This window comes from Nicotiana tabacum, chromosome 24, assembly GCF_000715075.1.
Source record: "Nicotiana tabacum cultivar K326 chromosome 24, ASM71507v2, whole genome shotgun sequence".
Lineage (NCBI taxonomy): Eukaryota > Viridiplantae > Streptophyta > Magnoliopsida > Solanales > Solanaceae > Nicotiana > Nicotiana tabacum.
Window position 1 is genome coordinate 91,970,254 of NC_134103.1, and position 14,035 is coordinate 91,984,288.

General features: G+C 32.8%; 1 protein-coding gene and 1 long non-coding RNA gene across 2 annotated transcripts; one reads left to right on the top strand and one right to left on the bottom strand.

Annotated features, from left to right (window-relative positions):
* Window positions 1-719: 719 nt before the first annotated feature.
* Window positions 720-4,085, top strand: LOC107781713 (trihelix transcription factor PTL-like). Its single transcript, XM_016602451.2, has 2 exons — window positions 720-1,519; window positions 2,963-4,085. Exons 1-2 carry the CDS (start codon window positions 1,092-1,094, stop codon window positions 3,831-3,833), a joined length of 1,299 nt encoding a protein of 432 aa, XP_016457937.1. The 5' UTR covers window positions 720-1,091; the 3' UTR covers window positions 3,834-4,085.
* Window positions 4,086-6,945: 2,860 nt separating this feature from the next.
* On the bottom strand, window positions 6,946-12,465 carry LOC107781714 (uncharacterized). The gene is made up of 3 exons (XR_012706457.1): window positions 12,236-12,465; window positions 8,012-8,348; window positions 6,946-7,199 (listed from the first exon to the last, which is right to left on the bottom strand). It is a non-coding gene; the product is annotated as an uncharacterized LOC107781714 (long non-coding RNA).
* Window positions 12,466-14,035: the final 1,570 nt, after the last annotated feature.

The following is a 14,035-nucleotide window of genomic DNA, read 5'->3' on the forward strand; positions in this document are numbered from 1 at the left end:
TATTTGGTTAATTAATTTGAGAGCAATTATGTGCAGTAATTAGTGTTTGGCTAAACTTTTAAAAAGTGTTTCTAATAACCTGTTTGGCCAAACTTATAAAATCAGCTTATTTTGAGAAGTGTTTTTCTAAAAAGTACTTTTTAAAAAAGTGCTTTTGGTGAGAAGCAGTTTGTGTTTGGCTAATTAATTTGAAAATCACTTTTGAGCAGTAATTGGTGTTTGGCCAAACTTTTGAAAACTGCTTCTAAGTGTATTTTTCTCAAAAGTGCTTCTCAGAAAAGTGCTTTTGAAGAGAAACTAATTTTTTCTGCTTCTCAAAAACTGCTTTTGTTTCTCCTCAAAAACACTTTTTTCCTTCTAAAAGTTTGGCCAAACACCTCAATTTTTGGCTAAAAGTGCTTTCGGCCAAAAAAAAAATACTTTTGGCCCAAAAAAAAGCTTGGCCCAACAAGCTATTAGTGTATTTTTCTCAAAAGTGCTTTTCAAAAAAGCTATTTTTTTAATTCTCCAAAACGGCTTCCGCTTCTACTCAAAAGAACTTTTTTTCTTCTAAAATTTTGGTCAAATACTTCAACTTTTTTTAAAAAAAATTTAAATTAAAAAAAATGACTTTTGTCTTTGAGAAACTTGGCCCATACAGGCTGTAAGAGGAGGAGGAAAGCATTATGGTACTATAATAAACTTTTTCACTCTTTTTCTTTCTTTTTTTGTAATAGGAAAATGAAAAATTGGAGATGGCCAAGTGCTGAGTTGATCTATGACTTGTGCTATTCATATATTTATGTACATCCAAAAGAACGACAGAAAAAAGAGTGAACGAGCTTTATATTGCAGCTAGCTGCCGTGAACAAAGAGAAAAAGGTCCATATATATTCCCTACAAGTCCTTTTTATAAGTACTAGAAATTCAAAGCTTTTTTTTCTATAAGGACACGATCCGGGTCTATCGCTCTTTTCATCACCTCTTCCTCCTACTGTCCTTATTCTTCTTTTTTTAGTTTAATCATTCGTTATTCGAAATCCACTAAGCTCGACTCAGTTCCTCCTTTCTTATTGCTGACGCTTTTAATTTGTTTTTTTAATATTTTGGAAATGGATGATCATGAGTATGGAATGATGGATCTAACACAGTACTTGAACGGAAGGCCTATATTTTCTTCCAATATTCAGCCACATCTGCAATCGGATTTTTTATGCAATCATCAACACTATGAGATGGTAATGGCTACTACTGTGCCACAACATGACAATTGTCTTCCTCATCCCACGGCAACTGCAACTGCTAGACCTAGTGTTAGTGGCGGTGGCGGTGGCGGCGGGGTCACGTTTAGTACTGCGTCGGAGATGGAGGGTTGTGGTGGTGGTGGTGGTGGTGGTGGTGCTATGCGCGGAGGTGGTGACGGCGGCAATGGACGGTGGCCAAGGCAAGAGACTCTTACACTACTTGAAGTTAGATCACAACTTGATTCCAAGTTCAAGGAAGCTAATCAGAAAGGTCCCCTTTGGGATGGAGTCTCCAGGTATACTATATATATATATATGTACCCTCCCACTAAATACTTTAACCTAATTCAACGGATGGGGTTATTCAATCCCCGAGCTTCTGGCCTTGAAAACTGACTTAGGATTTGTTACTTAGATAGTGAGTAGCAAAAAAAGGGTTGGGTTTAAAGCTTACAATTTTTACTTTTATAGTCGTGGTCACGGCACCCGTTAAGTTCGGCAAAAACTCCCTATACATGTATGTCCTTAGAAAATAGTGATATATTAATAGTAGGCATCGTGTATACAAAGCAGATTTTGATTGAATCCAAAAGTACACCCGCGACCTTCAACTCCTGGATTCACCTCTGCTTTCACGCACCAGCTTGGGAAGCTACCTGAAATTTTCCTCATTAGCCGAAGGCGGAACCAGCTCCTCCCGAACCATCCTCAAAAGTGTATAAAGGGAGAAACTTTAATTTGCACGCCTAAAAATTCCGTTAAATTGTATGATAATCTCATCTAAACAATTAAGCTAGTAGAGAAAGCAACACTTGTGTTCATTATATATGCCGTCTCAACAAATTCAATAGATGGCCAACGTCTCTATTTTACTTCTTCCTCCCATTTTTGTTTTGTTTTGATATGTTTAGTTGTATTAAAGTTGTCATCAATTTTATTTTGTTTTTGTCTTTTCTTGTTTTTGGGGTGGGGTGTGGGGGAGGTCTTAAGTTGTTTCTTGATGGGAAATACCCAATTTTCTCAGTAATGTTCAGAACAAGAGTTGCTTTTATGTGAGGTTTTCTGTATAGGCAGCAATTGTAAGCAACCTCCTCAGTGAATTAATTGGTTACTATTTGTGTGTTAGAAAATGACAGTTCATTGAAGTTCAGTTGGAGAATCAGTTGTTATTTTCATCTTTATTTCGTCACTTCTGCTGTTTCATTACCTCGCTTTCTGATCATCACATAATTTAAGAATGAGTAGCTGGCTTTATTCAAGAGACTTTTTACTTCCTTTTAGCTAGAAAAATGGCAGGATTCTTTTGGATGCCAAGTACCTATTTTGCTGCTTCCATCAATATCACTTGAAGTTGTTGCCTGTTGGACTGACCATTTAGCCATTTAATCTAGGGTTCTTTTATATTCTATCTATTCCATTTTATATGTTACTCTTTTCTAATATGTTCTCGGAAAAAAAATGAAGCGTTTCTATATTTTGTAAACACTTTAACATTAAATTTCTCATTTTACCTTTAATGTCATGTTTTTTAGATCATAAAAATTTCCTGATACATTTAAAACCCCAAGTTCTAAGAGTGTTTTTGGTATGTGCCAAAAGTCTGTCTTGCTCTTAAATTTCGCGTTCAGTTAAACACCAATATAAGTAACTGATGGAGTTGATGGAGTATTATGTACTTATAAACCTTAATTAACACCCTATAATCTTCTAATGCATGCCTCTTTCACCTCCAATTTTAGGATTATGTCTGAGGAACATGGATATCAAAGGAGTGGGAAGAAGTGCAGGGAGAAATTTGAGAACTTATACAAATATTACAAGAAGACTAAAGAAGGGAAAGCTGGAAGACAAGATGGCAAACATTATAGATACTTTAGACAGCTCGAAGCACTTTATGGTAAAACAAGCAATACAATCTCAATATCAGAAACCAACAATATTGGAAGCAGTAATTTTCACTACAATGCCATAAACAACAATAACCAAGAAGCTCATAATTTTCATCCTCAGGGTCCTAAGCTCTCTGATAGTCTTAATAATCTCTCTGATTCCTCTGATTCTGATCACGCTACTTCATCCGATGATAGCGAACTCAATACGGACAATGATTTAAAAAAAAAGAGGAAGAAGAGAAGGGGGAAAAGGAGTTGGAAAGCTACGATAAGAGACTTTGTGGACATACAAATGAAGAAGTTAATAGAGAAACAAGAAGCTTGGTTAGAGAAAATGATGAAGACAATTGAACACAAGGAACAAGAGAGGATTTTAAGGGAAGAAGAATGGAGGAAACAAGAGTCAATTAGGATAGAAAATGAGCAAAAGTTTTGGGCTGGTGAAAGAGCATGGATTCAAGCTCGTGATACTGCTTTAATTGATGCATTGCGTAAACTAAGTGGAGATCAAGAACTGATAAAGAGTAATAAAAATGCTTCAATATGTAAAGACATGAATTGGGATGACATCAATAGAATCAAGTGCAACAAGAAACAAAAAGAGAATTCCTTGAGCTCATATTATAATTTCAAGAACAATGAAGAAGGGAGATCATATTGTGAAACATCAAGACATGTACCAAATGTTCACCAAATGATGGATCCTGGGATGTTTTAGGTAAGTGGTTAATTTAAGTTTGATTGTGATATTTTTTTTTTAATGAGGTGCTAACTGGTATGTGGAATATTTAGGGATTATTGAAATTAACTTATCCTAGGAGATGAGATTTAATTGGGTCGATTTTTATCTTCATTTTTAATTATTTCCAGATATTCTTTTGAGATTTAATTTCTTTATCTTAATGTTGGTCTGAGACCCTGATATGATGTGCTTTTTCCTTCAATTTTTGTCAATTAGCTGGTTTCCACATGGCTTCGACTTATCATCCCCTAGTTGCTTTGTTTTTTTAGAGTAAAATAATTTTATTGATGAACTTTTCTGAGCACAATTCTATGTATTTCCTTAATTCCAGGGTTTAAGCAGCATATTTATGATACGGACTTATGTATTTGATCTCCATGAAAAGATATTTCATGAGTTTATAAAAATTTTGAGATAGTTGCTTTGTTTTGATGTTAGGTTAATATATGGATCTCTTATGTAAGTGGTTAGTGAGATATCTGAGTTCGTTCCCTCTATCATGAACTAAAACCATAACCCTTCTTCACATTAGTCCTTTATGCAATTTTATTTTTGTTATGTTAAAATGTGTAAATCAGGCATGAAATTCTTTTAAATGAGAACCATCTTCAAGCAATTTTTTTCACTTATTTATTTGATTAGCTAGGTAATGATCTTGAAGTCTTAACGATTTTCAGGAATTATCGATCAGATGACACCTTAGTTTTTTTGTATGGTAAAAGTAGCAAACCTTCACGTCTGTTTCTTTTTTCTAATTTTTTTTTTTGGCCTAAACTACTTTCCTTAAGCTTGTGTAGATACTAGATAATACGCAAATGTTAACACCTGCCTCACTTAGCACTTGGCAATATATACATTTATATATAGTATGCATTCTTCAGTTTTTCTTTTAAAAAAAAAAAAAATTTAACTGGCTCTGCAAGGCTCGTAGGTAAGCCTGAAAATGGAGTTGTCATTTAAGGTCAGGATTTCCAAGTTGGATAATGAGGTGAAAACTAGATAAATAGTACTTTTTTTTTATCTCAGTTACTTGTCAAATCAATGGCATCATATTCATATCACCCATGCATGCATAAAATTTCTTTCTTTTTTCTTTATAATTTGACCACACATAAGTTGAGGATTCCCACAATGTGGTTTGAATAACTTGTTTGGAATGAGGGTAGATTTTCTTGTAAATTTTAGAGAACATTGGAAGTAACAAAAGCGAAGGGCTGAAAAAGAGATAATATAATTCATGAAACAAGAAAGAAATAGAGAATAAAGCTGCGAAACTAATTGATCAGCTTTGCCATTTGTAGTTCTTTGTGATCAGTGTGGAAGCTTCTTCCTTTACTCTATCCATGAATATATATATATGACACTATTACACGACAGTTCGAAAAGCCCTTCTAATTAATGCATGGTTCTGACTACTCAGGAACGTCTGCGAACTTTAATTTTCCACACTATTCATTCAGGGTACACATAAAACCGACAAATCATACCAATCCGATAATTCGAGTCAAACCGAGAGGAAAAAACTCGACTATGGTTTGGTTTGATTTGGTTTGGTGTTGGAAAAAAAAACCGGCCATATTTGGTTTGATTTGGTTTTAACTAAAAAAAAGTCAAACCGAAACCAAACTAACCCGACATTATATGTATAGAAATTTTAAATATATTTAATACATAAAAAATATTTATGGTAGCATAATTTATAAATATTTTTAAAGTTTTTTCACAGTTTTAGAGTGAAAACAAAAACTAACTCTTTTTGGCAAAAGACTAGCTTGACGTGGAAATTTGAATATAGCGCAACTTTGGGGTTTGCCTGCTTACCCTTCTCGAGAAGCTTTCAGCCTGTTACTTGGGAGAGAATAGCTATCTGAAATATTATGAAAGGATAAGTTACAGCAACGAAAAAATCGACTTAGTTGCTTATTTCAGTGTCAAACAAGCACTAATTTCGGACCGTTCGGATTGAATATGAAAATTTTGGTTTGGATTTTAGATTTTCGAATTGAAAGAAATTACAATCCAATTCCAATCCAAATAAGTTCGGATTGATTCGGATTTTTTAAGTTCGGTTTCTGATTAATCGGTTTGGATATTTTGAATTTTTGGTTTTGAGCTTATAAGTTGAAATATTTCTTCTTTTTACAAAAAAAAAAAATGAATATCCAAATGAATTACTCATGTTAAATTGCTTGAAAAGTTCATCATTTTCACTGCAATCATCCAAATAAAGTATTCAAGTAATGAAATTATTATCAATGAAATGTAAGACAAACATTAATAAAGTCGATAAGAAGTAGCAATAGTAAAATCATATCCAAATAAAAAGTATTCTGACAGAAACTTAGTAATTAATACTGAATATATGAGATAATATCTTATGGGTAGGGTATTTAACTTCTTACTATTGACATATGGATAATTACTAAATATAATTTAGGATTTTCGGATATCCAAATATTCGAAGTACCAAATCCAATATCCAATCCATAATCCAAAAATTTTAAAAATTAAATCTAAAATCCGAAAAACCAAACCAAAAATCCAAAAAATTAAGATTTCGCTTTGGATTTCGGATTTGCCTAAGCCCACACCTAACCCCAATAATTAAGAAGACAGAAAATATAGACGAGGAAAATCAGGAGGAGAAAAAGAAAAAGAAAAAGAACTACCACCATCTGATCAGATTCTATGCACCAGTCCAGGGGCGTAGTTAGGTAGAGAAAATTGAATATCATCCGTTGAAAAATTACATTCTGCAAATAAGGCAAAAAAGTTTTTTTTTTTTAAAAAAATATATTGTTAAACGTTTTTCCAAAAACTTACATTGTGCAGAAAGGTACCTTCTTCTTTTTTTGTATAAATTATTGAATCCATTTGATATAAGGTAAATTACAAGTGAAATGACAAATTAAAGGAGTTCAAAAAATTGCTTTTGTTATCGATTCAAATCTATTGCGATATATTAAACAGACAGAAAATTTTGCAATAATTTTTATAAAGTTTATAGTTTATATAAGCCATTGCAAGAAACCGTTTTTATTTTTGTTTATTAAATTTAGTTCTGGATAATTATTTATGCACAATAAAATGAGACATGACGCACAAAATATATACAAATCACGAAAGTAAAATGTTCACCAATCATAATTCCAAATATCCACCAATAAAAGCAAAATGCAAAATAGTGTATAGCAACTTGAGAGCATATATGTTCTCACATGATAATGAGAAAAATTCCAAACTAAGAGTTCATAAAATATTTGAACACACTACTGATTTCTGCAACAATCTCATGATTCTAAATAGCGTCTTCATTCTCAACCCTCTGTTCATTTGATTCGCCTACAAAAGATAATAAATAAATATTAGCAAATGTTTGGAAAGAAATACATTCTCAACATATATACTAATTTCACAACTAAAGTTGGAGTAGGAATGTACAACAATCCTAGCAAACTTAACCAATCAATAAAATTTTCAGTAAAGTTTCCCCTATATATATTTGGCAAAAACTCTATCCCGTAAACCTTTTTTATCATACATGTTCATATCCAACAACCAATTTCACATACAACCATCACCTGCTCAGTACATCATACCTTGAAGTATTGAGCAAATTTACTTAGTAGAAATTACTTTAACCAGTAATTAACAGTAGAAAACCATAAATAAGACATATTATAAAATCTCATTTCAAGAATTGCATGCATTCTTTTGTTTCTTAACATGTGTGTAAATTTTAAACTTGGGTACAGAACATAAAGGGGTAGGTTCATCTCAATCAAGTGTAGATGTGCATTTTCACATTGAAGTGTGAAAACTCCAAAAACAATTACTGCATCAACAACTTTAAAAGCTTAGTACAGCTCTTTTCGACTTAAGAATGTCAAGCTCAAGTGAGTTTAACATCTTTATCAAAATTTCATAGTTTATTTGAGATCTCTAAAGACATCCAATTCTAAAGACATTTATTCTATGTATATAGAACCCAAGTAGTAAACTCTGTTTTACTACTGATTTTCGAAATCAAGTAGAAGCAATACACACCAGAAAATAAATCCTCTCTGAATTCCTAGCGATTGAGAAGAAAAAAGAGAACAAAATTTTCAGCAGCTTCCAACTTATCTTTCTATGGTATCTCAAGGAAAACTTACTTTGCCTTGTCATGAAATAGGCCATCATTATCGTCATGTATGCTGGGACCTTCATCATCATTATTGGGACGTTCACGTTTTCTCCAGAAATATCCTTCCCCGTGAAAATTCCATTTGCTGTATCCTTTAACAAACCCGTAAACAACCAAATGATCCTCCACCACATTTCTATAATACCAATAACGATTCATGCACTTTATACAAGGGCACATTATTTCTTTTCCTTGAGCAGCTCGTTCAAATGCAAAATCAAGGAAATCATTCACTCCACGGATATATTCATCGGTTTCTCTTCGAAGATTCATCCAACTTTTATCTATGTTTTCCATTGAATATCCTATGTGACACAAGCAAATCACATAAAGCAAGAAAAACCAACATAAAAATCTGAAAATTAAATATAACCAATGAGTTTTGAAGAGTTCACATGCGTACCTAGAATAAGAAATTTCAAATGTACAAATGTTATCTACCCGAAATATAGAATTGTTGATGTCTTCTATAACAATGTCATCTTATTATTCACTTTTGATCAGAACATTGGTTCCTTATCCCTCCCATCCCACACCTGACACCACCACCCTCTTATATGAGACAGTTCAAACAAGTAAACATAATATCAAAGCTGGCAGAAGTACAGTACAAATCTGCCACCCATCAACAAGAATTTTCCAAGTATTAAGCTCAAGAGAAATTGTGAATCCAAAATACATATTCAAAGTCGTACTCCCTTCTAACAGTTTAAGCTTTTAAATGCCATGATTCTCAACACGGCGTGGTGTCAAAATAGAACATAATATTCTGGTTTTCTTGTCTGATGGCCAGAGTTAGGCTTTTTTTGAGTAATTTCTTGATTTGATTAGAAGTAATTTGTGTAGCATTCAACTCGTCTAGATTCTTCATTATTTGGAAACACTGCCGCCATACCAATTGTTGGAACAAATGATTTCTACTGCTTTTAGAGCAGCAGCGGACACACTAAACAGAATATCATTTGAAGCGGCGCTCAGATGCTTGCAAAGTACATTCTAGCACTTAATTGACATTGAAAAACGGATAAATCTTTTCCTAGTTTTTTAAGATCCTGGAGGCAAGCACAGGATGCAACTAAGGAGAAAGAAAAAAGAAAAAACATAAACCAGCAGCTAACAATTGTCTTACTACGTAAACTGCAACTAAAAAGTAGCTGCTGCAATGGCACAACCACTGCACTATCTAGAACAGTAAATCTTCATTACACCTTAATGACAAAAAACAGTACTCATTAGTAAAAACAGTAATAGGCTCATTAGTATTTTAATGTATATCTTAAACATAGCTAAAGTTAAATGATAGGATTCTTTTGTATGTCAATCAACCAGGGCAGCGAAGTTAGTGTATAGCTCGCTAGCAGATAAGCTAACTGGCAATTTTCGCTACCGTAAATAAGAATCTTGGCCACCAACGTTAACCAAATGGCAGTCAAACATAAAATGCTAGGAAGAAGGAAATAGCGGCTCCAAGTCAACAATAGAACCCTCTCTCCCCCGGCCAAGAGCTTCATTCCAGAAAATTTATGAGAGAATCACGCAATTCAGAACTTTAATCCTTAAATTGCAAGCAGAAATGGAGCTTAAAAAGAGAGGATGCTTAATAACTGTACTTAAACGAAAACAACACAGCTGAACTACAGGTGATAAAATGTTTGTTCGAGTTAATTAACGACAGAAATCAAATGCCCATAAGGAATAACCGAATAGTCATCTCAGATTAATGAAGAACCGGGAATACATGTTCAAGGACACATTCAAAGACTTTTGGAAGTACAAAACATAATATATTACTCCCTCCGTTTTAATTTATATTGCACATTTTCCTTATTAGTCTATTCCAAAAAGAACGACACATTTCTATACGAGGAAGCAATTTAACTTAAAAGACTTTTTATTTTACTCGTTTTACCCTTAATGACAAGCTTCTATACATACACAAATGATAATGAACCCATAAAGCTTTTACGGCCTTCAGGTGTTTAAGAACAAGAGAGACAACCCACAAAATGGATTTAAACTTAGCATATAAGCTGCAAGTTGAGAACCACAAATGAAGTATAAACGAGAGAGACATACCACAAACATTAGCTTTCTTCTACTTAAATATTTTTCAATTCCTAATGTGTTAAAAACGTATGATAAACATGGGAGTTATGAACCTGGAGAGGGTTATACAGATTCATCTAACTTTATAAACAGGTTGATGCTCTGCTTGGGTAGTTGAGCATAATGGGCAAGCAAATCGAAATAAGAACATCCTCTAAAACCAAATTAACATAAACCCATAAGGCCAGTGGTGGATCCACCCTTTAGGGTGGGGTGGTATGGCACCCGCTACGTTGGCAAAATTATTATATATTTATGTAGAAATTTTTTTAAACGAGGTTAAATATTTGATCCCGCCACCCCCAGTTGCAAACTAGACAAAGGTGCCATCAGGGGTGGCCCAATGGTGTTTGGGGCGTAAAGCCAAACTTCAATGAGGGGCCATTTAGTATTAAAAAACTCATTTAGTAAAACTATATTTAAAGTTTATTTTTCTAGTTTTTGAGATGTAAATTATTAATAATTTATTTATAATCGATTTCTTGACTAGGATTATAAATAAATAAAAAGATGATACATATAGTTACAAACAAAAGATATCAAAAAATAATAAATTCTAGATGCAAAGTAATAAAAAAAGTACAGAACAATTGAACTTGGTTTAACAAACATTTATAGATAGGTTGATATTACTTTTATTGCTTCAATATTTTTGGTGCAATGCCGGGAAAGCTTGACAAAAAAGGGTTGCAATTGCTTTTTACTATCTTACTTGACGGAATATTTTATGAGATAGTGAACTTGTAAAAAAAGACAAAATAATCAAAGTAATATGGGCCTCATGATAATGATGATAGTGTATAAATGAGTCAAGAAACATATTCACACCTAAAGTTTAGGGGCGAATCCCAAAAGTAACTATTCATATTACCAAATTATCTCTTATTTCCTTTTTCATGAAAAATGTATTTTTTTTTTATATATTAGATATTTTTTTAAAAAAAATTATCATATGCAGCTATTTAATATTAGAAAATTTTGGGCCCCCATAGATATGGAACCTCAAGCAGTTGCTTGAGTTGCCTTACCATCGGGCCACCCCTGGGTGCCATAGCCGGTAGACCTTTTTAAAAGTTTTTCTCGTGTGTAAAATTCAAGTTCGAATTTATCTTGAACCTTATCTGACTTTCCCTTTTCGTTCTGCATTTTATTTCCTTTGTGCCAATCATTTTCCTTTTTGGCTACCTCTATTTGTCATTTATTATTTTTTATATTTTTTGTCTATATTCTATTATTTTATTTGTGATCTTTAACAAGATCACTCAAAAAAGAGCCTCCAAAATTTAAAATTTCATAAAATAAGCATCTCTATTAATCTCAAATCTTTTAAAGTAATTTTTTTCTTTCAAAATCAAAAAACTTGGGTCTTGATAGGAATTTTGGATTGAGATCAACTTTAATTTTTATAATTTTTTAATTATAACATAAAATTTTGTGTTATTCTATAATTGTTAAATACAACTTAAATCTCTTTACTATTAAATTATGATGAATATTTCGTAAGCATTGCCTAGAAAAATATGAGATTTATTATTTTACTTTTTGGAATATTGTAGTTTATCTAATTCTGCATTTACTCATGGGGTATAGTTTATCTATTGAAGATATTTTTTTATTATTCTTATTCAGATTGGTGAAATTCCCTTATTGGAGATGTTATTTTACTTGTGCAGATTTATTTTAGCATACAAAAAAGATGTAGTTCCCAATTAAAAATATTGAATACTTGTATTGTTAATAATGAAGGTGTGATTCCTTCTTTAAAATGCTAATTACATTTGCTTCTTGATGTATGAGATGTAATTTTTATTTAACAACAACAACAACATATCCAGTGAAATCTCACAAGTCGAGTATGCGATCGAGATATAATTTTCATATTTGCAAATAAAAAAATGCCAATTAAATTGCCCGAATAAACTAAAAAAAATGAATGAAACAAGCGTTCCGAACAAACTCTATATTAATTATTACAAGATCTATATTAAAGAAAATTATGGCACCCATAACCTTCAAATCATAGATCCGCCTCTACATAAGGCCATAACATATTTACGAAAATCAGAAATGAAATTTGAAATGATACCTTTGATAGTACTGCAGAATCACAAATATATTGTTAATCCCAAGACCGGTTCAATGACTCTAGCGATTGTTAACAGCTTCGTCCGACAATTGGTCTTACCCAACAAGAATTACCACAAAATGGAGAAGACAAGAGAATAAACCTGAACCCTAGGTTGAAGTTTGTCTTCAATTTGTTTCAATTTTCAGTCTTTTAAAATGGGAAGTGTTTTCTTTTGCGAGTTGTCCGAGGAAAGCTTAACAGGAGTAATAATGAATTAGAAGAGCTACTTTATGCAACGGTTGCGTAACCGTTGCAATAGATCAACTTATTATAATGGTTTGTTTTCAAAAATACAACGGGCTTGTTCGAAAAGATTTCAATAGAGGCAGAGCTACACTCGAAAAATATTTCAATAGAGCTTTTGCAATACATGCTACCCTTGATCCTATATCCGCGGCCAAAAATGAACTGATCATTGCAAATACTAAAAAAAAAAAAAAGAACTGATCATATATTCGCGGCCAATTATGATCGGAGACGGATTCAGGATTTGATGAGTACGGGTGCCACTGTTTTGATCCACTATTTAATATAAACGTATCAAAAGTCAAGGAAGTGAATTAGGATGTGTACATCTGGTCGATTCGCTCTGTTTTGAATTATTTCGGTTCAAGTCGATCATTTTGGAATTAATTCGGTTAGCTTTACAATTATTTTTTATTTATTTTTTTATAAACAAGCACGTGATAACCAAACTCAAAATGTCTGATTCTTTATTCAAAATCAAGGAAAACATAATACTAACTAGATAAAAACGAAAAATAATCAACGCATATTCAAATTATTATTTTAAGATCTAAAAAAAGAACCAGAAGCAAATATACTTTTATGATTTAAATAAATAATTGTACATAGAGAAGAAATACAACAATTAAAATAAGAGAAATTAAGAAAAAGAAAAAATGGAAAGTGGGAACAAGTAGGGCAAAAAGCCCAAAAAAGAGAAACTACCATTCATGTCCATTTGTAAATAACTTATTACAAAAATTGACCAATTCATAAAATATTACTAATATTAGTCAATTAGTTATTAGAATATATTGGGTACATCCTAAGGAGGTTGAATGTCAGATTTGGGATGATTTGATGGAGTTTTCAGGTGGTTTGAATTGAAAATTCGAAGTAGAAGATGAACATGGAAAAAAATGATATGTTTATCATATTGTATCATTTGTGTATCACATATGTATCATATTTGTATCACATGTACAACAACAACAACAACAACAACAACAAACTCAGTATATTCCCAACAGGTGGGGTCTGGGGAGGGTAGTCTGTACGCAAACCTTACTCCTACCTAATGCAGGTAGAGGGGTTATTTCCAATAGACCCTCGGCTCAGGAGGGGTAAGAAGAAGAAGAGGAAAGCAAGGAAGGAAGAAAGAAGGAAGAGAAAAGAAAAAGGGATAGATAAAGGATAAGTAGTACAAAATAATAGCAACAGGGAATACAATATCTGAGGCGAACAAAATCACATAACGTAATAAAAACCTAAGAATATGAAGGGACATGCGTGCTACTAAGACTATCGGTGAACAACTAAAAACTACCCACTAACCTTCTACCTTAATCCTCGACCTCCACACCCTCCTATCAAGGGTCATGTCCTCAGTGAACTGAAGCAGCGCCATGTCGTGTCTAATCACTTCTCCCCAGTACTTCTTAGGCCTACCTCGACCTCTTCTCAAACTCTCCATGGCCAACCTCTCACACCTCCTAACAGGAGCATCAATGCTTCTTTTCTTAACATGTCCGA